Genomic DNA, 24,471 nt, shown 5'->3' on the forward strand with positions numbered 1-24,471 from the left:
ATGTGTAAATATCAGATTCACTCATTCAAAACCTCTCTTTATTTTAAAGACCTCTATCATATCCCCCCCCTCAGCCATCTCTTATCCAAGCTGAACAGCCCTAACCTCTTCAGCCTTTCCTCATAGGGGAGCTGCTACATCCCTTTTATCATTTTGGTCTCCTTCTCTGTATCTTATCCATTACAACTATATATTTTTTGAGATGTGGCGACCAGAATGAATTTAATGATAGGTTACAAATTTTAACTAATAGATCTGAAATTTCATTTTTGAGTTTTCAGAGCCCTGGAGTGCATACCATCCGGTCCAGGTGATTCGCTACTCTTTACTTTGTCAATCTGGCCTACTACATCTTCCAGGTTCACAGTGATTTTGGTTCAGTTCATCTGACGCCTCACCCTTGAAAAACTTCCCTGGAACTGGTATCTCCCCAACATCCTCATTAATAAACACAGAAACAAAGAATTCATTTAGTCTTTCTGCAATGGTTTATCTTCTCTAAGAGCCCCTTTAACCCCTCAGTCATCTAATGGTGCAACCGACTCCCTCACAGGTTTCTTGCTTCAGATATATGTAAAAAGTTTTTATTATGAGTTTTTGCCTCTACAGCTAACTTCATTTCAAATTCTCTTTTAGCCTGCCTTATCAGTGTTTTACACTTCACTTGACAATGCTTATGATTATGCTTTTTCCTATTTTCTTTAGATGGATCCTTTGTCCAATTTTTTTTTTTTTTAACTGTTTATTTTAAACCGCACAGAACAAAAATTATAAGACATACAATGCACCGTTAAGATTACAGGCAATATAATGAGGACCCACAGCCCATAACACAGCAAAATACCCCCCCAAAATAAGAAGAGGCAATATAATTCCATCACATTACTCAGAGGAGCTCATCTCTAGCTTTCTTCATTCTCAATAAGGTCCCCAGTCTTTATTATAAATGTCCGCTTTGTCTTTTAACTGGAATGTAAGCTTCTCCATCCAGGCAATTTCAGTGACCTTATTTCTGCAGCAATGAAGCGAAGGAATCTGCTTCCACATGTGGACCACCATCAAACTGGCACCGTCAACTTTGCGCCAGCATCGTCCACCGATCGGTGACCATCCGGCATCGACAACTTCCCGGCCTTCGACACCCTCTTCTCCCCCTCAGGACCGAGGGGATCGTAAAGAGAAACATCGCCACCGGCATCGAAAGTCTCGGACCATCGAGGGAGCGACAACTACACATGTGAGAGATCTTGGAGCTATACTAGATAACTGACTGAACTTCAAAAAATTCATCACCAATACAACAAAAGAATGCTTCTATAAACTTCACGTTCTAAAAAAGCTCAAACCTCTCCTGCACTTGGATGATTTCCGCACGGTTCTCCAAGCCACGCTATTCTCGAAAATAGACTACTGTAACTCTCTACTTCTTGGCCTCCCAGCATCCTCCACCAAACCGTTGCAGATGCTCCAGAACGCTGCTGCAAGGATACTAACCAATTCTAGTCGAAGCGAACATATCACACCCATTCTCAAGAATCTACACTGGCTTCCCATCAACTTCAGAATCTTTTACAAGTCCCTAAACATCATTCACAAGCAGTCCTCACTCGAGCTAAAAATACCGTTCCACTTTAACTCCTCCACGAGACCAATCAGATCTGCCTACAAAGCGACTCTCCACGCCCCCCCTCCCCCCCACTAAGTCTACACTCCACCTATCATTAAGGAAATGCGTCTTCTCTACCGCCGGACCGTCCCATTGGAACGCTTTACCCCCTGATCTACGACAGGAACAATGCCCGCTTACCTTTAGAAAGAAATTGAAGACCTGGTTATTAATACAAGCCTTCCCTTAATATTTATTCACACAAGCCTTCCCTTAATATTTCATGACACAACTCGGACTTCATATGCAGTTATCGTGCAATTGATGTAATAACGTGGAAATTTCCTTCCCTCCCCAACCCCTAGTCGCTTCCCCCCCCCCCCCCCCCCCCCAGATAGCCTGCTTCTCCCCTTAATTTTTGAATTAAGTGCAGAGTTCTGTTCTATACCCTCTTCGAGGTTTTTGTATTTATCTTAAGAACCACTTGATATATGTTATGCTTCATTTTTATGTTATGTTCATTTTATGTTTATATATGTTATGCTTCATTTTTCTGTACTTTACTTATATTTAATTCTCCTCCTAAATTTGGTTCCAAGATACTCGTTATTTGTAACTTTTACAAGGTTTGATTTCGATGTAAACCCGTGTGATAAGAATCTGTCTTGAACGTTGGTATAGTAAAAAAGATGTAAATAAATAAATAAATGTACCATTTCACAAATTCATTAATATACAGGAAGCATTAATTAACGATTTTCCAATTATTTGCAAATATTCGTCCTAGCCAAGTGTAACAATCACAACATCAGATCTTAAAATAGGAGAAAAAGTGTCATTTGTCATTACAATGAGTTAAATACAGAAAGAATAAAGCATGGTAGAATAAAAAAGAATCAGTGCTATCCAGATTGGGATGGTGCATATGACTCCCAATTCCACTAATGATGACCTACATTTTTTAAATTAAACCTGCTACATTAATATCTTGCCCCATAAGTCTGAAGCAGATTTTATTGGTAATGTGGAACATCTGTGATTTATTTCCCAACAATTTGTTGTTTCTTTTTTTGTTGCAGACTTGGATGAACAATATGTTGAAGACCACTGATGCCAAGATTAAGTATTTTGATGGCGATGATTACACCTGCATTACATTCCAACCTGATTTATCAAAATTTAAAATGGAAAAACTTGACAAGGATATCGTAGCCCTCCTTACAAGAAGAGCCTATGATGTTGCTGGCTCCTGTAAAGGGGTCAAAGTTATATTCAATGGGAAAAAACTACCTGTAAATGGCACTTTAACATATTTGACAAATTATGTGTCATTACTTTTGGACTTGATTAAGGACAATGATTCCATATTTACTGTTTTGGTACTATAGGTAAATGGATTCAGGAGTTACGTAGATCTTTACGTAAAGGACAAGTTGGATGAAACGGGTGTTGCACTAAAAGTTATTCATGAAGTCGCAGGTGAACGATGGGATGTGTGTCTCACATTGAGTGAGAAAGGATTCCAGCAGATCAGTTTTGTTAATAGCATAGCTACTACAAAGGTGAGTGTTTGCATTGTTTTTCAACCCAGTTCATAGAACTAAAATGTATGCTTAAAGAAATCCAGAATGTTTATCAAATCCACTGTAATACAGTTTATGAATATATCAGAATTAAAAACTGAACCACAAATTATGTAATCCCTGATGTTATAATAAACAATAGAGCCACATTTGTCCTAATAGCATTCTCCTCTAAATATAGTTATAATACTAGGAAGGACGTGTAGGCTAGTGATTTAATACCCTGAACTAAGCAAGCCAGGAGTACTACTGATCCCCTAGGCTTTTATCCCATCTAGTACATTGATTCTTGTCTTGCTTTATTGCCTTGCTTTACCCTTTTTACACCTTTTTGTTTACTCCACCTTTTGGGAGTTATTAGTTTTGTTGGCTAACACTGGGGCCGATGCAATAATGTTCGCGGAAAGCGGGTGCTGACTTTTCAGTGCCCGCTTTCTTAACGCACGCATGGTGCCCGCAAGGGGTGTGCCATGCAATATGTAAATTAGGGGGGCCCGCTAGGGTCACTTGCACGACCTTTGCGCCTCCTTGCTAACGTGACCCGCCGCAGCTGCCGGTTATGAAGACCGACGCTGGTAAACTTGGCTTCGGTTTTCATAACCTGCCTGTCTGCCAGTAATGAAAACGGCTGCCGAGTTTACCAGCGTCGGTCTTCATAACTTGGCGGTCTGCCGAGTTATTTTATTTTATTTTATTTTTTTTACTTTAAAAAAGTACAGAAAAGCAGTTTTTTCTGCGTTTCTGTACTTTTACCTGCGCTTAGCTATTAACGCGTGCTCCAGGCAGGCGTTAATAGCTGAGCGTTAAATGTGTATTTGAGATACATATTTATCTTTTTGCATGCAGAGTGAATGAGTAATAGGCTATTGCATTCTCACAGGACAAGCAGGATGGTAGTCCTCACATATGGGTGACATCACAGAATGGAGCCCAATCACGGAACACCTTTGTCAAAGTTTCTAGAACTTTGACTGGCCCCTACTGGGCAAGCCCAGCATGGCATTAACCCTGCAGCCAGCAGGGGTCCCTCTTCAGTCTTCTTTTTTCCGCGCAGCAATAGCCACGCGGTTAAGGAGCTCTGCAAGGATTCCTGACAGGAATTTTCCTCACGGAATTATTAAAAGTTATATTGCCCCACAGGGGTCCCTCCATTAACTTTTACAGTCTGCGGTACTCCAGTAAATTTTTACCCGATTTCCGTCATTTGGCCCTTGCGGCATACTGGCCGTCGATCATACCGCGGCTCGATTTTTTTCTATGGCCAAGGCGTCGGGGTTCCTTCTGTGCCCTGACTGTACTCGTACCATGTCCATTACAGACCCTCATAAAGTCTGTGTAATGTGTCTTGGACGAGAGCACGATGTCTTGACCTGCACCAAATGTGCCCTAATGACACCAAAAGGTCGCAAGGCCAGAATGGAGAAGATGGGACTTCTCTTCCGTGCTCAAACCCCGACTTCGTCCATTGCAACGACGTCATCTGAACTGGCACCGTCAACTTCGCGCCAGCATTGTCCACTGATCGGTGACCATCCGGCATCGACAACTTCCCGGCCTTCGACACCCTCTTCTCCCCCTCAGGACCGAGGGGATCATAAAGAGAAACATCGCCACCGGCATCGAAAGTCTCGGACCATCGAGGGAGCGAAACCATCAACCTCGCCATCATCCGAGCCGCCATCGAAGAAACCCCGTCCAGAAAAGGCACCGACCTTTTCGGCGACCGGGTCACCGAGGCACTCCTCACCCGACAGGGCATCGGGAGCCGCGACTCCGCCTTTAATGGTGGTCCCTCTGGCTATGCCTCTGCCCGGGGCTGCTTGCTCCAGGTCTCCAAGAGGAACTAGACCGGATGGTTCAGGAGGCCATCGACAAGGCGATGCATCGACTCCAGGTTCCCCCGGCACTGACATCGGTACCGATAGTGGAACCGGATACTAACCCGATTCCAGCAGCCTTGGCACCGCTGCTATCGAGAATGGAAGCGCTTATAGCCACTTTTCCACCGATGGACCCCGGGTCACTGATGGCTCCGGTACCCTCCCCGCTTACTTTATCATCGGGATGAGAAACACCGTTCCGCATTCCTCCATCAGGAGTTCTGCCTCAGCCATCGAGGTCGGTGCCAATACTTTCATCGGCGCCATCGAGTCATCCACCGATGCCCCCGATGCCTGCGCCAGGGCCTTCATTGCTTTCATCAGTGCCTCCGGTTATTCCTTCGATGCCTTCGGAGCCTAGACCGGGACCTTCAGGTATCCAACTCCCCCGTCCCTCTTATGATACCTAGACTGATGATTCCTCACCAGACAGCGATGACTTGCCATCACCTCCTTCACCCACTGAGAGTAGAAAGCGTTCTCCTCCAGAGGACCTTTCTTTAATAAATTTTGTGAAGGAAATGTCTGAATTGGTCCCCTTCCAATTATTAACGGAACAGGACGACACATCAAATGATGGAGTTACTTCAATTCCTGGATGAACCCAAGGAAATCACTTCCATCTCTATCCACCATGTTCTTCTAGATCTCCTCAAGAAGAACTGGGAGCATCCTGGCTCCATTGCACCAGTCCACAGGAAAACTGACTCAACCTATTTGGTACAGTCAGCTCCAGGCTTTCAGAAGCCTTAGTTGGATCACCAATCTATGGTGATTGAATCTGCGCAAAAGAGAGCAAAAAGGTCGAAACCTCACACTTCCTTTCCCCCTGGAAAGGAACAGAAGTTTTTAGATACCATTGGTCACTGAGTCTTTCAAAGATCAATGTTGATCCTCCGAATTTCCGCTTACCAACTCTATATGACCCAATATAACAGGGTCATTTTTAAGAAGATGCAGGAGTTAACAACCTCCATGCCTCAGTCACTTCCAGAACAACTCCACACCCTAATTAACATGGGTTTGGAGGCAGGAAAACATGAGATCAGATCATGTTATGACATCTTCGACACTGCAACCAGAGTATCTGGTTTCAGCAAGTCGATGGGCTTGGCTAAAGTCTTCAGACCTTCGACCGGAAGTCCAAGATAGGTTGTCTGGCCTTCCTTGTATAGGAGACAATCTGTTTGGCGAGCAGATTCAAAAGACAGTGGCTGAATTAAAGGACCATCATGAGACTCTCAAATAGCTCTCTCTGATACTTTTGGATTATCCTTCCAAACAGCCTTTCCGGAAGGACTCTAAAAAGTCTTTCTACAGACCAAAGACTTCCTACCCGCCAGCAGCCAGATGTCGTTCTGCAAGACCATTCCTCAAATCAGTTTCGTCAGACCCGAAAACAAAAGCCTCAGATAGCCCCCCCAGCTGGGCCCTGCTTCTGGCTTTTGACTCTCGCGTAGAGAGCAGCAGCCAGATTCCATTACTACATACCAGTGGGAGGACGGTTATGCCATTTCAGCAACATATGGCAATCAATCATCTCGGACCACTGGGTCCTAGCAAGCATTACTCAGGGCTATCATCTCAATTTTCTCTTCATCCCACTGGAATCCCCGCCTCTAATGGCGTGGAAAACATCCGACAATTTATTGCTCCTGGAGCAGGAGGTCTCCCTCCTACTCCAGTCCAGAGCAATAAAACCAGTACCATTCCCTCAGCAAGGTCTCGGGTTCTATTCCCGGTACTTTCTAATACCCAAAAGATCAGGAGGCGTTCGTCCAATTCTGGATCTACGAGTCCTCAACAAGTACCTCCAGAGAGAAAAGTTCAAGATGGTAACCTTGGGCTTGCTTCTTCCTCTTCTACAAAGAGGACACTGGCTCTGCTCTCTCGACCTCCAGGACGCATACACTCATATTGCGATAACTCCATCTCATCGCAAATATCTGAGGTTTCTCGTAGGCCCCAAGCACTATAGTATCGCGTGCTTCCATTTGGCCTAGCGTCTGCACCACGAGTCTTTACAAAATGCCTCGTCATGGTTGCCGCCTTCCTCAGGACTCAAGGTGTTCATGTGTATCCCTATCTGGACGATTGGTTAATCAGGACTCCGACTCAGCAAGTCACTTTGTCATCCCTACATCTCACCTTAACTACTCTAATTTCACTCTGATTTCTAGTCAACTATGACAAATCCTGTTTAGACCCATCTTAAACCTTATCGTTCATTAGAACATAAGAACATAAGAAATTGCCATGCTGGGTCAGACCAAGGGTCCATCAAGCCCAGCATCCTGTTTCCAACAGAGGCCAAACCAGGCTACAAGAACCTGGCAATTACCCAAACACTAAGAAGAACCCATGCTACTGATGCAATTAAAAGCAGTGGCTATTCCCTAAGTATAATTGATTAATAGCCATTAATGGACTTCTCCTCCAAGAACTTATCCAAACCTTTTTTGAACACAGCTACACTAACTGCACTAACCACATCCTCTGGCAACAAATTCCAGAGCTTTATTGTGTGTTGAGTGAAAAAGAATTTTCTCCGATTAGTCTTAAATGTGCTACTTGCTAACTTCATGGAATGCCCCCTAGTCCTTCTATTATTTGAAAGTGTAAATAACCGAGTCACATCTACTCGTTCAAGACCTCTAATGATCTTAAAGACCTCTATCATATCCCCCCTCAGCCAAGCTGAACAGCCGTAACCTCTTCAGCCTTTCCTCATAGGGGAGCTGTTCCATCCCCTTTATCATTTTGGTTGCCCTTCTCTGTACCTTCTCCATCACAACTATATCTTTTTTGAGATGCAGCGACCAGAATTGTACACAGTATTCAAGGTGCGGTCTCACCATGGAGCGATACAGTGGCATTATGACATTTTCCGTTCTATTAACCATTCCCTTCCTAATAATTCTTAACATTCTATTTGCTTTTTTGACTACTGCAGCACACTGAGCCGACGATTTTAAAGTATTATCCACTATGATGCCTAGATCTTTCTCCTGGGTGGTAGCTCCTAATATGGAACCTAACATTGTGTAACTACAGCAAGGGTTATTTTTCCCTATATGCAACACCTTGCACTTGTCCACATTAAATTTCATCTGCCATTTGGATGCCCAATCTTCCAGTCTTGCAAGGTCCTCCTGTAATGTATCACAGTCTGCTTGTGATTTAACTACTCTGAATAATTTTGTATCATCCGCAAATATGATAACCTCACTCGTCGTATTCCTTTCCAAATCATTTATATATATATATTGAAAAGCACCGGTCCAAATACAGATCCCTGAGGCACTCCACTGTTTACCCTTTTCCACTGAGAAAATTGACCATTTAATCCTACGGTCTGTTTCCTGTCTTTTAACCAGTTTGTAATTCACGAATGGACATCGCCTCCTATCCCATGACTTTTTAGTTTTCGTAGAAGCCTCTCATGAGGGACTTTGTCAAACGCCTTCTGAAAATCCAAATACACTCTATCTACCGGTTCACCTTTATCCACATGTTTATTAACCCCTTGGACACCTTGCAAGCAAAGGCTTTCCTGCCTCTACAACGAGCCCTCACTCTTGTGTCTCTGGCGCATCAGCTGCAGTCTCAACGCTCGATGACTGCTCATCGTTTTCTCATTCTCCTAGGACACATGGCGTCCTCAGTTCAGGTCACCCCAATGGCTCGCCTGGTCATGAGAGTCATGCAGTGGACCCTAAGGTCGCAATGGACTCAATCCCTGTCGACCATTGTCCATGTCACCAACTCACTCAGTCTGTCTCTCGCCTGGTGGACAAATCAAATCAATCTTCTACAGGGCTCACCCTTTCAGGCGCCAAACCCTCACATAACTCTAACCACCGATGCTTCCAACTTCGGGTGGGGAACCCATGTGGCTGATCTCCAGACACAAGGTTCTTGGTCTCCAGAGGAAGCCAAACACCAGATAAATTTCCTGGAACTACGAGCAATTCCATATGCTCTGAGTATTTCAGGGATTGCCTGTCCAATCAAGTTATCCTGATCCAGACGGACAACCAGGTGGCCATGTGGTACATCAACAAACAGAGAGGCACAGGATCCTACCTTCTGTGCCAGGAAGCTGCACAGATTTGGGCGGAGGCTCTCTCCCACTCGATGTACCTCAGGGCCACCTACTTGCCGGGAGTGGACAACGTGTTGGCAGACAAGTTGTCGCACCTTCGAACCCCACGAGTGGTCTCTAAATCCCTCAGTAATGAACTCCATCTTCCAAAAATGGGGTTAACTTCAAATAGACCTCTTTGCGTCACCCCAGAATCGCAAAGTAGGCAATTTCTGCTCTCTCACTCACAGTCAACATTATCCACCAAGAGACGTGTTCTCCCTCTCATGGGTAACCGGTCTCCTACATGCATTCCCTCCACTTACACTTCTCTCGAGAACTCTCGTGAAGTTACGTCAGGACAAGGGAACCATGATCCTGATAGCACCCCACTGGCCCCGCCAGGTGTGGTTTCCAATACTTCAGGATCTCTCCATTCGCAGGCACATTTCTCTGGGAACAGACCCGCTTCTAATCACTCAAAACGACGGGTGCCTCCGCCACCCCAATCTGCAAGCCCTGTCCCTGATGGCATGGATGTTGAAAGGTTAATCCTTCAGCCGCTTAACCTTTCTGATCCAGTCTCCCGTGTCTTGATTGCTTCACGGAAGCCTTCCACGAGAAAATTGTATTCTTACAAATGGACCAGGTTCACGTCATGGTGCTCTTCTCAGGCCCTTGTTCCCTTTACCTGTGCTATCCCGAAGTTTCTAGACTACCTCTGGCACTTGTCATAGTCAGTTCTTAAAACTTCATCCATCAGAATGCATGTCAGTGCCGTAGCCGCCTTCCATAAAGGTAATGGGGGTGTCCCTATCTCAGTACGACCCTTGTAACACGCTTCTTGAAGGGCTTGCTTCACCTTAAGCCTCCACTGCGTCCTTCGGCCCCTTCTTGGGTCCTTAACCTGCTTTTGGGTCGGCTCATGAAACCACCAATTGAGCCTCTCCAATCCTGTGATCTTCGCTATCTCACATGGAAGGTGATTTTCCTTTTGGCAATCACTTCAGTTTGCAGAGTTAGAGAGTTACAGGCTCTAGTTACCTATCCGCCTTACACTAAAGTCCTGCAGGACCGGGCGGTTCTTCGCACTCACCCTAAGTTCTTGCCTAAGGTAGTATCAGAGTTTCATCTCAATCAATCCATTATACTACCTACCTTTTTTCCCAGGCCCCATTCCAATCCAGGAGACCATGCTCTGCATACCCTTGACTGCAAATGGGCTCTAGCGTTTTACCTTGACCGTACAGCTGCCCACAGAAAGAGCACTCAATTATTTATCTCTTTCCATCCTAACAAATTGGGGCAGCCAGTAGGTAAGCAGACTCTCTCCTCCTGGCTAGCGGATTGCATTTCCTTTTGCTATCAGCAAACAGGCATTCTGCTTCAAGACTGTGTTAAAGCACACTCTGTGAGGGCCATGGCGACTTCAGTAGCACACCTAAGATCCGTGCCGCTTCCTGACATTTGCAGGGCTGCCACCCGGAGTTCTCTCCATACTTTTACAGCCCACTGTTGCCTAGACAAAGCCGGAAGACAAGATGCCATCTTCGGCCAGTCTGTCTTGCGTAACTTATTTACGACGTGACGTACCAACACCCTTCCACCTGCCCGGTGGGGTTCAGGATGCCCTTCCCCAAATTTTACCCCAATTGTTGTGCCTGTTGCACGTCTTGGGTACATTTGGTGCATGTCCGGAAATCCTCAGCTCGGTACTCACCCAAATGTGAGGACTACCATCCTGCTTGTCCTGTGAGAAAGCAAATGTTGCTTACCTGTGACAGGTGTTCTCACAGGACAGCAGGATGTTAGTCCTCACGAAACCCGCCCGCCACCCTGCGGTGCTGGGTTCGATTTATTTTTCGGCACTGCCTGTAGCTTTTAAACAAGACTGAAGGGGACCCCTGCTGGCTGCAGGGTTAGTGCCATGCTGGGCATGCTCAGTAGGGGCCAGCCAAAGTTCTAGAAACTTTGACAAAAGTGTTCCATGATTGGGCTCCATTCTGTGATGTCACCCATATGTGAGGACTGACATCCTGCTGTCCTGTGAGAACACCTGTTACAAGTAAGCAACATTTGCTTTAGGGGTGGATTAGCGCCTATTTATCCCGCGTCTGACTGTGGGTTATACAGTGCGCTCGGCCCCACTGTTTTTCCATCTTGCTCGGTCTGTTACTGAATCTTATTGGCACTATCATTACTGAGTAGGCTGGATGCGGTCAACCATTTGTTTGTGTTACTTTTGATTTTATGATTTAGTTTTATATACCGTATTTGGTAACTGTTACTGCTGATTGTTTTATTTGTGCTTTATTTATGTTAATTATTTTGTCAATTTTTATGAATGTAGTTTGTAACCCACCTAGACCAGTGAATAAGTGGGATATAAATATTTTGAAATAAATATGGAGCATCCACTCTATTACAGATCTTCACATTACCTGCAAAAAGGCAAACTTTTCCTTAAGCGCACACTGCAATACATTAACAAAGATATTGAACAGAACCAGCCCCAGGGCATTCTGAGACACTCCACTAATCACCTTTCTTTCCAGCAATAAGAGGAGTTGTAGGGTGCTTAGTTTTATGTAAGGCGGCATTTCCTTGGAGTCAAATACATGGGTGAATGTTGAAAGTCCCACTGATCATATGTGGCAGTTCCTGTGTTCCTACATTTGCGCATTGTGTTCGTTTGTCATTTACTGTGAACAGTAAAGGATGCATTTTTTCATTCAGCAATTTAACTGCATTTTCATGTGCTTTAGTGTTTTATTTTTGGCTTCTCACTGTTTTCTGTCATTTTCTAAGTTTTATTATTTTTCTCTGTTACTGTCATCAGGGCTGCTCGGTTGCTTATGTCTTTTCTTCTTTAGTCCATTTTCTTTCAAAGAAAATGTCTTCCTTTGATATCCTTTTGATTTTGTATCAAGTTGTTTTGTTTTATTTTACCTAGCTTGCAGACAAAAGATGTCCGTAAACAACCTTGACAACATTTTATTTAAAAAAGTGTTACCAGCAACTTTCTAACATGATAGGTGGGAAACAATCATTCATAAAAGATTAAAAACATAAAAACAAACATCAACGAACAAATATACTGGCCTGAAACAAATAATGGTTTTAACCTACTCAAATAGTGACATCATATATGTGAAAGCACCTGATGCCAAATTGTCCAGCAACTTCTGATTATGGTGCCATTCCAAAAGCTTGGACTCATTCCTCTGGGGACGAGAACATTGGGAGCTGGATGCCTTAGGTAGGAAGGTCTTTCAGGGCACTGTGATCATCGCCCATATCGCCTTCTACCCCATTCTCAATTTCAGGGCCTTGAACAAATTCCTCCACAAGGAAAAGTTCAAGATGGTCTCTCTGGGCATTTTGATACCACTCCTTAGGTGAGGAGACTGGCTCTGCTCTCTCGATCTCAGATGCCTACGCTGACATTGCCATCCTCCAGAGGCACAGAAAGTACCTTGGCTTTGTTCTGGGGCGAGCTCACTACCAGTACAGAGTACTGCTGTTTGGCTTGGTGTCAGCTCCTGGAGTCTTCACCAAGTGCTTGGGAATGGTTGCAGCACACCTCAGACTTCGGGGGTGCATGTGTTCCCCAAACTAGACAACTGGTTGGTCAAAAGAAACTTCTGTGAAGGAGCGTTGAGCGCTTTAACCTTTACCATGCAGGTGCTGCAGTTTCTGGGGTTTGTCATCAACTACCTGAAGTACAACCTCTGGCCATCCCCCCCAAGCTAGACTTCATAGGAGCCAGGCTGGACACAACCCAGGCGAGGGCGTTATTTGCCCCCATGATCGGGCTCTCGCCCTGTCCTCGCTTGACGACCTTGGTGGGCGGCAGTCAGCAGGTAACTGCTCATCTTCTGCTTCGATTGCTGGGCCACATGGTAGCTTCTGTCACCCCTTTGGCCCGCCTCTGCAGGCGCAGGGCATTCCAGGACCTCGGAGCTTGTGTCTCCATCACGCAGCCCCTGAGGATTTCCCTGTCCTGGTGGGAGAATTTCTCCAATCTGGAACAGGGGGTTCTTTTCCAACCTGTGTTATCTCAAGTAGTCCTTATCACTGATGCCTCCCCCACAGCTGGAGGGCACATGTGGAGGGCCAGCACACACAAGGGCACTGGACAGCTCCAGGAAGCTCGGTACCAGATAAACTTCCTTGTGCTTCGGGTGATCTGCTACGCTCTTTAGGCATTTCAAGATTGCCTGTCCCACAAAGCAGTCCTGATTCGGACAATCAGGTAGCAATGTGGTATATGAACAAGCAGGGAGGCATGGGATCGTACCTTTTCTGTCAGGAGGCAGTGCAGATCTGTGCTTGGGCTCATCACAGGATACATCCCTATGAGTGAATTACCTGGCTGGGGCAGTGTACTGGCGGACCACCTCAGCTGCTCTTTCCATCCACACGAGTGGTCCTTAAAATCCGGCAGTAGCAGCCCAGATTTTCCGCTTGTGGGGAACTCCAGATGTGGATCTCTTCGCCTCCCCCTACAATTAGAAGTTGAGCAATTTCTGCTCCCTCTTCAGACGGACGGACGCCCAGCCTCCGAGCCTTTGCCCTCCATTGGGGCGCAGGTCTCCTCTATGCGTATCCTCCTATTCTGCTTCTCATGAGGACTCTCCTGAAACTCCTACAGGACCAGGGGACCATGATTCTACTGGCACCATACTGGCCCAGGCAAGTCTGGTTCCCTCACCTCCCAGATCTGTCGATAAGTACTCCCATCATCCTGGGGACTGCGCCTGACCTGATAACTCGGGTCCGGGGCATGCTATGCCATCCCGATCTCTGGGCATTGGCCTTGACGGCTTGGATGTTGAGCGCCTATTCCTTCAGCCCCTGAACCTTTTATATAACGTGTCCCAGGTGCTGGTGGCCTTCTGAAAACCTTCCACCAGGAAGTCTTACCAATTGAAGTGGAAGAAGTTCGCAGCCTGGTGAAGGGAACAGGACTTAGATCCGTTCACTTGCTCAGTGCTGAGATTTCTGGATTACCTGTGGCACCTTTCCGAGACTGGACTCAAAACCACCTCAGTGTCCATTTGAGTGCGGTCAGTGCTTACCATAGTGGGGTAGCTGGCGCACCTATCTCAGTTCATCCGATAGATTGCTTTATGCAGGGCTTGATTCAGTTAAAGCTCCTTCTGCAGCCCCCTGTTGTTTCCTGGGATCTTAACATTGTCTTGGCATGCCTCGTGCGTCCTCCTTTTGAGCCTGTGCACTCCTCTGTGCTGAAATTCCTCACCTGGAAAGTCCTTTTCCTGGTGGCGGTTACTTCAGCTCGTAGGGTAAGCGAGTTTCAGGCCTTGGTTATGTACCTATGCTTCACGAAATTCTTTCATGATCGTATGGTCCTGCGTACGCATCCTAAGTTCCTCCCAAGGTCGCGACTGATTTTCACATCAATCAGTCCAATGTGTAGCCCACCTTTTTCCCGAGGCCTCATTCCCACAAAGGAGAAATGTGCTCTACATAAGTTGGATTGCAAAAGGGCTCTGGCCTTCTATTTAGAATGCTCATCAGGCCATTTATTTATTTATTTGACAATTTTTCTATACCGTCGTTTGGGGTGCCATCACAACGGTCCACCCAACTGTTAATATCTTTTTATAAGAACAGAATGGGGGTTTCAGTGGGCAAACAGACCTTATTTTATTTATTTATTTAAAAGTGTTTGTATACCGTCTTTACAAACAGTGTTTAATCAAAACGGTTTACATAACTAAATAAAAAACAAATGTAAATAAAGATTTAAATTTAAAAGAACATAAAGATTATCAAATTATAAAAGCTCAAAATTACAAAAATATATAATAAAAATAAAAATCTAAAACAATGAATAGTTTACATAAAAAATAAATCAATATATAATAATGTTGTGCCCTGTGTGATGGAGAAGTAGTTATGTTATTTAGTGTGTGATATATGGAAAGCAGATTGAAATAAATGTGTTTTTAGGGATTTTTTGAAGTGTTTGGAGTTGGATATGGATCTTAAAGAGTCTGGTAATGCGTTCCATAAGATTGGTCCAATGACAGAGAATGATCTTTTTCTGGTGATGTCAAGACGGGCCTGTCGTGGTGATGGGATGTCTAAGAGGTTTTTGTCCAGTGATCTTAGATGTCTGGTGGGTTTGTAAATCCGGAGAATGGAACATAAAGTAATTGAATTAGGAGTGTAGATGAGAGAGTGTATAATGGACAGGATCTTGAATTGTATTCTGTATTTAATTGGTAACCAATGTAATGATTGAAGTATCGGAGTGATGTGATTTTTTATGGAAGAGTTTGTTAGGATACGTGCTGCTGCGTTTTGGATCAGTTGAAGTGAGTGAAGTGTGTTATCTGGGAGACCTATATAAAGAGAATTACAGTAGTCAAGCCCAGTAGTCAAGCCCAGAAAAGATGGCAGACTACATCTCATTCTGCTATACTCAATCAGGTCTGCATATAGATGGCAGAGTTAAAGCTCACTCTGTGAGGGCTATGGCGGCGGTGGTGAAATCTGTAGGGCTGCAACGTGGAGCTCCCTTCACATGTTCACCACCCACTACTGCTTGGACAAGGATGGTTGGCAAGACGGTAGATTCAGCCAATCTGTCCTAAGCAATCTCTTCCAGACTTAAACCCAACTCTTCCTACCAGTACCGCCTGGAAGATGAAACCAACCTGTTTCCCCACCGCCCAACAGTACCTCAGATGTGTTTGTGCCCGTTGGCACCTTGTTCGGTACGTGTTGGTCTGAGTTGTTGCTGGGAACAGCCTGGAGCTTGGTATTCACCCTTCTATGAGGGCTACCTCCTGCTTGTCCTAGGAGAAAGCAAAGTTGTTAGTCCTCAGGAAACCCACCCGCCACCCCATGGAATTGTTTTCTCTCCTTCGTTTTGTTGTTTTATTTTTTTCGCTCATAGTTTTCTTTGTTACAAGACTGAAGGGGGTCCTCATGTGGACACATGGATAGTGGTATGCTGGGCATGCTTAGTGTGCCAGTCAAAAGTTTCTAGAAACGTTGACAAAAGTTTTCCATGCTGGGCTCCATCTAATGTCACCCATCCTTGAGGACTAACATCCTGCTATCTTAGGAGAATACCTATTACAGGTAAGCAACTGTGCACTCCCCCTCTATGGGAATTAAAGTGGACCAGGCATCTAGCCTGGTCCTGCATAGGTTAAGGAGGGGTAGTAAAGCTACTCTTTCACATACACATACTCATCATCCTACCAATATAGAAAAGAAAAGGAAGCATTGTTTATGAATGAAAATGGATGGGGTAGAAAATATGTAGAAAACTTGGGTGATACCCAAAACTTTTAAGCGTCAGGGTAAAAAAATATTTTTACTTGTTCTTTTCATTTGGTTTTTTTTTTGTTTGTTTTGCTTTGTCTCCTTTTTAAACTTCCTATTTTACTTAATTTTTGTATCTATTTTTTGGATTAATATTTTCATCTTTGTTTTTTTTTGTTTTGCCTTTTTTTTTCTGGTTTTTTAAAATCCTGTCTTTGAATTTTTATTTTCTTTATTTGCCAATTTTTGTTTTTTTGTGTAATGTTTGATTTTTTTTTTTTTGTTTCTTTCCTCTCCCTGCAGCCTCTTCTTTTGGGGCATAGAGCCATCCCAGTCAGTAACAGCACGGGCCAGTCCCAGGTGCTAATTTTCAAGTTCCTGGGCAACATAGTGCCTCAGACATTTTTTTATTCCTGACAACAGAAATGGTTGTGTATTCCCAAACAAATAAATGCTGTGTGCATGTGTGTGTGTGTATATATATGAAAAGGAAGGGAAGGGTACAATTTAGACTCTAGAGAGATTTATGACATGGCTGAATGCACAAAATTTCAACACTTGAAATTCTCCTTTGAATTTGATCGTCAACGGGTTACTTTTTTGGATATGATAGTTATGAAATGTGGTAAGAAATTATCAACTACAATTTACACCAAGAAAACAGATAGGAATAACCTTTTATAATAACAGAGTTATCACCCTGTAAGTTTGCGTAACAGTATACCTGTAGGACAGTTCCTGCGTTTAAGACGACTTTGTGGGACTAAACAAGAATATTTGATAAGAGCAAAACCAGCATACCTTTATGGCATATCTTATGAATGTAAGACCAAGGGTCCATCAAGCCCAGCATCCTGTTTCCAACAGTGGCCAATCCAGGCTACAAGTACCTGGCAAGTACCCAAATATTAGATAGATCACAAGCTATTTTTGCTTTTTATTTACCGTCATAGCAGTTTATGGATTTATGCTCTAGGAACTTATCTAAACCTTTTTAAAACCCAGTTACACTAACTGCTGTAACCACATCTTCTGGCAATGAATTCCAGAGCTTAACTATGCGCTGAGTAAAAAAGAATTTTCTTAGATTTGTTTTAAATGAAGTACTTGCTAACTTCATGGAGTGCCTCCTGGTCCTTCTATTAACTTGTTGAAGTCCTTTCATGATTTTGTAGACTTCTATCATATCCCCCCTCAGTTGTCTCTTCTGCAAACTGAACAGCCCAAACTTATTTAGCCTGTTCTCATAGGGCAGCCGTTCCATTCCCCTTATTTGGTCACCCTTCTCTGCACTTTCTCCAGTGCAGCTATATCCTTTTTTGAGAAGCGGTGACCAGAACTGCACGTAGTATTCAAGTTGTGGTCTCACCATGGAGCAATAGAGGCATTATGACATCCTCCATTTTATTTTCCATTCCCTTCCTTTGTTCTAGTTTTAAAACTACTCTATCTCCTTTTTAAAGGTTAGTGCCAGCAGCCTGGTTCCACTCTGGTTAAGGTAGAGCCCATCCCTTTGGAAAAGACTCCCCTTCCCCAAAAGGTTCCCCAGTTCTTTACAAAACTGAATCCCTCTTCTCTGTATCATCGTTGCATTCAGTCTCCAGAGCTCTGCCTGCCTCTGGGGATCTGCGTGTGGAACATGGAACATTTCAGAGAATGCTACCCTGGAGGTTCTGGATTTCAGCTTTCTACCTAAGAGCCTAAGGCCTGGATTTATCAAAATGCGGTACGTACCGCATGCGATTGCAAAAGGGGCGTGGTTTATGCAAAAATTCAGTTTATCGCAATTTGCACTAATAACCTATGTGAAGAGCTAAGTTAGTGCACATTGCGATAACATTATCTGAATTTGAGATAGGTGTCAGACCTGTGGTATTTCCTGCATATGGCCACTGGGTGGACCATTTTAGAGAGAGAGAGGGAGAGAGAGAGACTGGCTATAATGTCATCCCCATAGGTAGGTATTTGAATCCCTATGGTAGGTTTACCTAGTGGGGCCACTTTGACATTCTATGTGACACATGCGAACAGAACAGTGGTCTCTTGTGAATATTTGCTGACCCTCGGAGTGAGGAAACTCACTCCAAGATGAGATTTGTGCAGTGTTCGATGGACTCTCTACCTGGGTAACATCAAGCTAGGTGGAGAGAACATTGCCCAAATCTCATCTTGGAGTGAGTTTCCTCACTCCGAAGGTCATCAAATCTTCACAAGAGACCACTGTTCTGTTCGCATGTGTCACATAGAATGTCAAAGTGGCCCCTAACTCCCTACACTCTTACCTAAACCCCACCTCGAGTTACTAGGTAGGCCTACCATAGGGATTCAAATACCTACCTATGGGGAGGACATTATGGCCAGTCTCTCTCTCTCTCTCTCTCCCCTCCCCCCCCCTCAAAAAGGCAATGACACCTTACCGCACGGTCACGGAAGCTATCGCACAGCCTAACGCGATTCAAAGAGGTGTTAAAATCAGCGTTACAGCTGTGCAATACCTCTTCGCAGACAGGCTAACCCAGCCCACTCTCCGCCCCTAACTCCTCCTATTTTCTGAATTTGCATCGCACCTTACGATATGGTGCTATCGCATTCGTTAAACACGTTTTCGCATGCGGTAAGGGCCTATCGCATGCGTTAACGGGGCTTTTCGCATGCGATAAGCCCTTAACGCATGCGAAAATGCCTTATCGCATTTTGATAAATGACCCCCTCAGTTTGGCTTCCAGAACCTCCCTCCCACATTTTCCTATGTCGTTGGTGCCCACATGTACCATGACAGCCGGCTCCTCCACAGCACTGGCTAAAATCCTATCTATATATTTGTGTAAGTATATATATGAAAACATTTTCAAAAAGGAAAAGATGCACTTATGTGAAAAAATTACATTTTTAAAATCATTTTCTCTTTCTATGTATATATACAGACACACACTTGTCATTTCTGTACGTTCAAGCATGAAGAAGGTTCTTACAAATTCTTACAGTTGAATGTATTAGCATAAGACACTACTTTGTGACACAGCCGTTGCTTTTGGAATACTGTAAAATTGAAGGGGGTCCCCTTTTCAATGTATACTCTTCCTCCTGATGAAGCCATTATTGGGTGAAATAGGGGCCTTTGTCGAAGAATGAGTGGCCCTTGCAGTGAAACCCTCTTGATTCTGTTTTTATGTTATTTCCTTGGCTATCTTAAGGGACTGGTTCCCAGCACAGGACTCCTTGAGTGTTGTTATGATTAAAGGACATTGGAGCTACGTGTAGGCTAAGGACTGTCTCTGAATATATTGCGTTAGTTGAGTTTTTCAGATGCATTGGATGTGTACATTTTAATGGTTCACCAGTATGTTATGGTAATGTTTTAGTGTTTTCTATACAAATGTGTGAATAAACGTGTACTAAAAATTGATTAAAAATTTAAAAAAAGGGCCTGATATTTAAAGCATGTTCAGTGCTCAGTAACCGGGTAAGTAGGACTTATCTGGCTATCTAGTGGGCCACTGAACATCCAGTTATTTTCAGTGGCTGCTAGATAGCCGGATAATTCCCTTTTTCGGCTATCTAATAGATATGGGTAGGCAGTGGACGGATCGGGGTGGTGCTACTTAGTTGAATAAGTTGTTTGGCTAACTGGCTATATTCAGCCTTAGCTAAATAACTTGTTTGGCTAAGATAAACCTGTCAACAGGCTAAGTACTGCTTATACAGGGATATTCAGCAGCATAGCTGTGCTGCTGAATATCCCTTGTAACTTAGCCAGAGAAGTCCTATCCGGCTAAGGGCATAATTCACTAAGGGACAGATTTTTAATCCTACGCTACGCGTATGTTATAAAATACGGGGTCGGCGCGCACAAGGGGGTGCACACTTGTGCACCTTGCATGCGCCGAGCCCTAGGGGAGCCCCGATGGCTTTCCCTGTTCCCTCCAAGGCTGCTCCGAAATCGGAGCGGCCTTGGAGGGAACTTTCCTTTTGCTCCCCCCACCCCCCACCTTATTTTATTTGTTACGCCTGCCTCTTGCAGGCATATTTTGAGCGCGCCGGCCAGCTGCTGTGCCAGAGAACTCGGGATTGCCCCCGGATCAGCACCACGCCCACGACACTGCCCCCTTCCCGCCCCTTTTTCAAAGCCCCAGGACATACATGCGTCCCGGGGCTTGCGTGCACCACCGAGCCTATGCAAAATAGGTTCGGTGTACGCAGGGGCAGGTTTTCGGGGTTACGTGCGTAACCCTTTGAAAATCTACCCCTAAACTGTTTTCCCATAGACAGAGAATGAGAAAAAAGCCTTAGTGAATAATACCTTAAGTTACATATCTGGGCAGAATTGAATATGAGGCCCATGCAGAATGGTATCACTTGAATATTTTAATACAAGCGTTTACTGTTTGTGTGTGTGTGTGTAACTAATCATTCCTATAGTGCTACTAGACCTATGCTGCTATTTATCTGTGTATGTTTAAAGATGTAGCATTTTCCGCCAACAACTCATAATTCAAATTGAATAGTGAAGCATATCATGTTTGATTGATCAATTAACGTGCATGGATTATGACAGGTTTGCCTTTTTACTTTTACAGGGTGGAAGGCACGTTGATTATGTGGTGGATCAGATTGTTGCTAAGTTGATAGAAGTTGTGAAGAAGAAGAACAAAGCTGGTGTAATAGTAAAGCCATTTCAGGTAAATTAATTTATACAGTTCAGTAATTAAAGATAAAAAAAAAATAAAAGTTGCAGTTTTTACATATTTACATATCTTTTTGTGCTCTGTGCAGGTGAAAAATCATCTCTGGGTTTTGTCAACTGTCTGATTGAAAACCCTACCTTTGATTCTCAGACAAAAGAAAACATGACTCTGCAGCCTAAAAATTTTGGGTCCAAATGCCAGCTATCGGAAAAGTTTTCCAAAGCGGTGAGATTTTCTTCCTGTTTGTACCCTATGTCACTGACATCTATTGCAAATTTGATGCTAACTATTCAGCTCTGGTACTGTCTAGAAGTTTGAGTTATCTTCAGTCCCATACAATATTTATCATAAAATGCCAGTTTATTTAGCAATGTCTATATAGGAGAGTGAACAGTGACCAGCTTGCCCAGTTTCTGTTTACATTTTGAGGGCAATCTTCAAACATCCTGTATAAGTCTAAAATCTGCAGGTACTTTTTATCTGCAGACTGTATATTGAATTTTCAAACTGGACTTATGTGCATAAGTCCGCTTTGAAAGTTTGTGGGTTTGCTGGGTACACACGTGAGCGTGCATGCATAGAGTTACACTTGCAGCAGTGCATGTAGATTTATAGTACACACATACGTTTGAAATTTAAAAGTCTGTGCGTAAATATTTTCCTCATTCCCAACTTTGACCCCTATGGAATGCCTAGTGTGAGTTTGGGTAAAAGTATATGCATGTAAGTCACTTTGAAAATCAACCTGTTTGTGAGCAACTGTGGGCAAAATTAGCTATTTTGTGCTTATATATTTCTTTTCTCAAGTTGTCGTTGCAACAGTTTATCTGTGTTCTAGTCCCTGTAGTTCTTTACCATATTTAATGGACCACCTTTCAATCTGGGCAATCTAATTTTTGTCACACGTTCTCCTCCAATTGGCAGGCAAATGTGCCAAAACCTTTGACTTGTTGCATTACTACCAGCGTCCAACCCTTCCTCTTGATCCCATTCCAACTCATGTTACATCCTCTTCTCTGTATCCATATCTCTGAAGACGTCTGCTGTCAAGTATTTGTTTTCTAATCATTGATGGTTGTGTGATGGAAGATGAGGAGAATCTCAGCTCATTTTAGGATGACTTTCAATAGATTATTTTTTTTTTGATTTGACAGTTTCCTTCTGCTCCTAGCTCAGTCAGAATCAGAGCTGGGAACTGGTACCATGTGCCTTTGTTTGCAACTACCTAAGATATTTTCCCCTATTTTTTATTCCTGCCTAACCTGAGTTTAGTGCAGTCATTGTGATGATGATTCTAGTCTCTGAATTTGGCCACTAGTTCTCATCCTTAAGCAATGACCCTGACTACCTCCCCTTTGGAGGCATCCTCAGCCCTGGCCAACTGACAGGCCGATACAGTGCGCTGCGACGGAGCGCACTGTTAGCCTGCTGTTGGACGCGTGTTTTCCCTTACCCCGTATTCAGTAAGGGGAGGAAAACGCGCGTCCAACCCGCGGCACCTAATCGCGCCCTCAGCATGCAAATGCATGTTGATGGCCCTATTAGGTATGCACGCACGATTCAGAAAGAAAAATGTGCAGCCAAGCCACACATTTTACTTTCAGAAATTAGCACTGACCCAAAGGTCGGCGCTAATTTCTTCCGGCACCGGGAAAGTGCACAGAAAAGCAGTAAAAACTGCTTTTCTGTGCACCCTCCGACTTAATATCATAGCGATATTAAGTCGGAGGTCCCGAAGAGAAAAAAAAGTAAAAAAAATTTGAATTCGGCCCGCGGCTGTCGGGCCGAAAACCGAATGTTCAATTTTGCTGGCGTCCGGTTTCCGAACCCATGGCTGTCAGCGGGCTCGAGAACAGACGCCGGCAAAATTGAGCGTCGGCTGTCAAACCCGCTGACAGCCGCCGCTCCTGTCCAAAAACAGGCGCTAGGGACGCGCTAGTGTCCCTAGCACCTCTTTTTACCGCCGGGCCTAATTTAAATAAATTAACTTACTGTATCGCGCACAGGAGAGTGTCCTTTGTGCGCGCCGGGAGAGCGGGTGCTCGCCCTCTCTCCCGCGTTTTTTACTGTATCGGCCTGTGAGAGAGTGGAAGATCCAACATGGGTATTTAATTAGGGACCTGCTGCATGGCAGTGCCCAGTATTTACCACGTGAGCCACCAGGCTGCCCCGTCATTGATTTTTATGGAAAGAGACTCTGATGTAGCAAAGCCAACTCCGTCTTCTGTGTCACATTCCTTCTAATATTCTGTCAACAGATATTTTAGGCAAAGAGGGTTCAATATCATTTTCTAAAATGTAAAGTTCAAAATTTTTCTAGGTTTGAAAAATTGTTTAAAGCTACTTACGACAGATTTTAAAAATTTGCTGTGAATAGAAGGGTAAGCCTTGATGACTAACACTTTTGGAAGTGTTCCTATTTTGGGAATAAAATGTATTTTAAGTTGCTGTGCCAGATAACTGAGAAAACACTTGCAAATTCTAGTCTGCTTCTCTCCCATTCTGACCCCCACCTCTCCTTGTCATGCTTCTGAGCATTAATAAGGTGCCATGTGAAAAGTAACCATTGAAAAAGAATTTTGAAATTTATTTTTGGCTGTCTCCTCTTATAGAGAAAACTGTCAGTCATTTTATTTATTACTCACCTTTCTTACAGGAGCCCAGGGTGAGGTACAACAATAAAAATTGACAAAATATAATTATTGCATGTTTCAAAATAATAAAAAAAAATGGTACTACCCAGATGACCTGAAGTTGCTAGATAGTTTAATAAACTAGCAAGGAAAATTATCTGTATTCTTAGGGCATAATGAAAAATGTATTCATTAGGAATAATGAGATAATTTTAGCCCTTTTGTAAGTTATTAGTGAGATGCCACCTTAAGAACTGTTCAGTTCTGGAGGCCATACCTTCCTAGGACATTGAAAGGATGAAAGCAGTTCAGAGGAGGGCTCCCAAAATGGTCCATGACCTGCAGCATACACCCTATAGAGAAGTTCAAGGATCTCAAGATATACTTTCTGAAGGAAGGGAGGATCTTAGAGAAACATTCAAATATCTAGTAGAGTTCAATAAAGTACAAGAAGGAGGTATTTTCCATAGAATAAGAAACTCTAGGAGAAGACTTTATTGTATGAAGTTGGAGGAAAGGAGGCTCGGAGGGAATGCTACTTTATTGTAAGGATGCTGATGCTTGTAATAATTGAGCAGCAGAGGTGATAGAAACCAAACTGACAGTTTTTAGGCATGCTTGGGACAGATACGGAGTGTAGTAGTTAAGGGAAGAGGGGGAGGAGATTTCAGTAAAGGGGGATAAAAGGTGCCTTAGGT

The 24,471-nt window shown here is 43.9% G+C and overlaps 1 protein-coding gene across 1 annotated transcript in view; it reads left to right on the top strand.

Annotated features, from left to right (window-relative positions):
• The window catches only part of TOP2B (DNA topoisomerase II beta), a 777,593-nt gene that overhangs the window by 274,480 nt on the left and 478,642 nt on the right, over positions 1-24,471 (top strand). The window contains 5 exon segments of the mRNA XM_029589448.1: positions 2,686-2,898; positions 2,995-3,168; positions 21,033-21,134; positions 21,229-21,244; positions 21,247-21,365. Of these exon segments, the coding sequence (XP_029445308.1) occupies positions 2,686-2,898; positions 2,995-3,168; positions 21,033-21,134; positions 21,229-21,244; positions 21,247-21,365 (624 nt within the window).

This window comes from Rhinatrema bivittatum, chromosome 2, assembly GCF_901001135.1.
Source record: "Rhinatrema bivittatum chromosome 2, aRhiBiv1.1, whole genome shotgun sequence".
Lineage (NCBI taxonomy): Eukaryota > Metazoa > Chordata > Amphibia > Gymnophiona > Rhinatrematidae > Rhinatrema > Rhinatrema bivittatum.